This window comes from Schistosoma mansoni, chromosome 4 (genome assembly GCF_000237925.1).
Source record: "Schistosoma mansoni strain Puerto Rico chromosome 4, complete genome".
In the NCBI taxonomy this organism is placed as follows: Eukaryota; Metazoa; Platyhelminthes; class Trematoda; order Strigeidida; family Schistosomatidae; genus Schistosoma; species Schistosoma mansoni.
Window position 1 is genome coordinate 27,360,465 of NC_031498.1, and position 3,403 is coordinate 27,363,867.

Consider the following 3,403-nt stretch of genomic DNA (forward strand, 5'->3'; position numbering starts at 1 on the left):
CTCACGCTTTCAACTATGAAAATACTAAATCTCCACAAAACCCCTTCATTTCATTTACTCTAAAATAAAAGGCATTACATATATGGCTTTGTGTATAACATTCATAGAGTCATTCAGTTAACTTATGAAGAATAATTATCTTTCGAAATCAAGGAAGTATAACTTATAGACGGAAGGATTAAACGAAAGTGAAAACATGATGTAATCGACTCCAACAAAATAATTGCAAATTATTATAATTCCGGTTGGCAAAACAATTAAACTGATAGTGATTGTCTTGATAAATAGTAATTACCATAAAATCAATGGTAAATTAAATGAAATATTGATGATGACAAGAAAATAGATAGATTTGTGGTTAACATTGAAATACAGGACACGTTTTGTCCTATTGAGGACTCATCAGCCAGATGTATCTGCAATATATTGCTAATGTCCAAATTTTTTTTAATCATGTTGGTAATAATGGTGGTAAATAAAGATGGTATGAGGGAACACAATAATTTGAATGGGTAAATTTATGGGGGGCAAAATATTTTACTGAAAAAATGTCAGATTACAGGATTGATTATAATAATAAAAACTTTGGGCTAGAATTGTAAATATTTACTAAATTGTACTCGATGGTTTTACAAAACGTTTGACATAAGATTTTCTCAGTGTAAGACACCAAGAATGGAATGTAAACTAGGGTTTCTAACAACTATTCAGTTAGTCACATAACTACTAAACGTCATAATCGTTAAATTCGCACTGGTATGCTCTATATCTGTTCACGACTAGATCTTCCAGTGAAAGAAGTCACAATAGACTGGTTAACCTGGTTGATGAATACGGGTGTAACTTTGCAACCAAGGATTCCGAAACTGGAGAAGAAAATTAGTCCTGGATGCTTTAGATCTCATTGGTTCTTCAAAGTTTGTCAGTTTGTGATAAAAACCTATCAATACAACCCAAACCACCCTTCTAATAGCAGATCAGTCTGATCACAATGACATATTTATAACATTTTAAATCAATTGAGACCATGTAAATTTTCAGTTGTCTATACTCAAACCAGATAAAATACAGTATGTATTTCAAATGGAAAAAACTAAACCTGATAATATCAACACTCCAAACTAAGCGGCCCTTTATTTTATTATTTTGAATACTACTATGACTTCCAATAGAACCACAACTGCTGTCACGAAAAATAATCTGTTACTTCGATTCTGTCAAATCACTTGCCAAATATTCAATACTGAACGCGAACTCTCCTTTTCTCACTCTCTCTCCCTCTCCCTCCCCCCTCTCTCTATATATATCATTCAAAGACTATATTAATTGAAAAACAGAATAGAAAAACTTTTGAAAAAATTGGAAAAAAGTAAAGAAAAAAATAAACAATGAGAAGACATTGAAGAGAAAAACTATACTATAGTCACAAATAAATAAATGTTGATTAAGAATTTGTGGTAGAATAGCGTGGTTAGTGATTGATCATTGTGATATATTAGAATTGTCTTAAGTTAACTATCATATCAATTCATTATTTACTTTTAGCCCGTTCTGGTTAGAAAGTCAATTTGAGTATGCACAATCACCCATATAAACATGTAAACAAACACATAAAGAAATGCTATATAGTTTAATACATACAACCTTCTCATTACTCATTCAGACAAGAAAAATCTGCATAATCCATAGATGAAAATGTATTTTTTAATTTTTCATTGTTATTATATTAATGTTGATTCTAAAATGCGCATCCACGATCCCGCACTTGCGGTATTTGAATCCAGGACTTACCAGTATCGCGCCGAAGCACTCATATGCTCACTAGTGACTGACTTCAAAGGATATTTCCTTGAGTTCTAGTGGAAAGCAGTGACCAGTGGAGTTCAACCAAGTCTGTTGTAGAGATATCAACTCACTGAAGACAATTGGTGAACGGTTGCTCAAACATCGTGGATTGGTTGACGTTAGACATTAACACCATTGGATGACGGCCGGCTCATTGGTCTATCGGTTAGGTGCTCTGGCGCGAGACTGGTAGGTCCTGGGTTCGAATCTCGCGAGTGCGGGATCGTTGATGCTCACTGCTTAGGAGTCCCATGATAGAAAGAAACGGCCGTCTAGGGCTTCCAGGTTTTACATAGTGGTCTAGCTTCAATTGACTGATGATTTCAAATATAAAAATACTGAAATCTCCACAAAACCCCTTCTGATTCTAAAATGTATCAGTTTTTCTGCTTACCTAAGTATGTTGGGTTGAATAGAAACTATGAACAGATGTAATAGATTACTGTTTCTTTGCAACCGTTATTATTTTTAAGATGCAAATGGGAGTACACTTATTAAGAATCCAAGTTTAGTGGTAAAATAGTAGGATATAGAATATATTTGGCTGAAGAAACTCACGCTCAGATGGTGGAGAAGATTTGTAGCTCAGATGGATGATTTTGATGGAGTTTTGTTCTCTAAGCTCACTCTCAGTTTAGATCATGAAATGATGCTTCATAAAGGTCACTTAATGTTGTTTATGAAGGGATTAAGTAGGAAAACTTTGTTTAGCGATAATTCCTCATTACATTAAATGAATTCTACAAAACAGTTTACCTTATAATAACTATGAGCTTACAACTTATGAATTTACAAAATAATTATAGTTGAAAGCTCTGGCTGGCAAAATTCAAATATATGTATGATCGGTATCTGAACGTCGAATCTTTAAACATAAAGGGAAGATGTTGAGGTGATCCAGAAAATTCCTCTAAAAATAGCTTTGAAAACTCTGAGAAACATCTTATCCAATCAATAATCAATACAAATTATGTCATAAAGTTTATTTATTAGTGGTTTATAGAACAATAAGGAAGTTAGTGAAGTAAGGATGTTAAAATAGGTAACAATTTTTATGCTTGACTTCTTTTATATCAGTATGATGACAATAATTTCATCTTCATAGCTATTCAGGAAATTTATCAATAAAATTTTTGTAGGCAATAATCAACTTCCTAATGATGTATTTATGAATTTGAGAAAGATTAAGAAGGAAAGCTTTAGCATAGAACAACTTAGTGTTTAGATAAACGAAGATATATAGCGATATTTCAATGATGTTTTGGTCGAAAAAGCACTGATAATAAGCCTTCATAAAACACCGAACTATCTCCTAAATCCATCAAATTGTAACGGATTTTATTGATTCCTCTGAGAAATATCTTTAACTTATATGGTGAAATGGCCTTAGTATTTTGTTTTCATCTTGAGAACCACTCCAGATCGTTCCTAAACTATAATTTCAATCAATGATCATATATAGCTTTTAAACATATAAATTTTAGAAACTTAAGTCTTGTAACATTGATGATCCCAGGTCCATGAGATTCCCATCCTATAAGTGCTTTTTGTGATCGTT

At 32.5% G+C, this 3,403-nt stretch overlaps 1 protein-coding gene across 1 annotated transcript in view; it reads left to right on the forward strand.

Annotated features, from left to right (window-relative positions):
* Smp_016230 (cadherin-related) overlaps positions 1–3,070 on the forward strand; it is a gene marked incomplete at both ends in the record, with an annotated part of 12,373 nt that extends 9,303 nt beyond the window's left edge. The window contains one exon of the mRNA XM_018797363.1: positions 2,985–3,070. Within this exon, the coding sequence (XP_018652413.1) occupies positions 2,985–3,070 (86 nt within the window). The remainder of the gene's footprint in view (positions 1–2,984) is intronic.
* Positions 3,071–3,403: the final 333 nt, after the last annotated feature.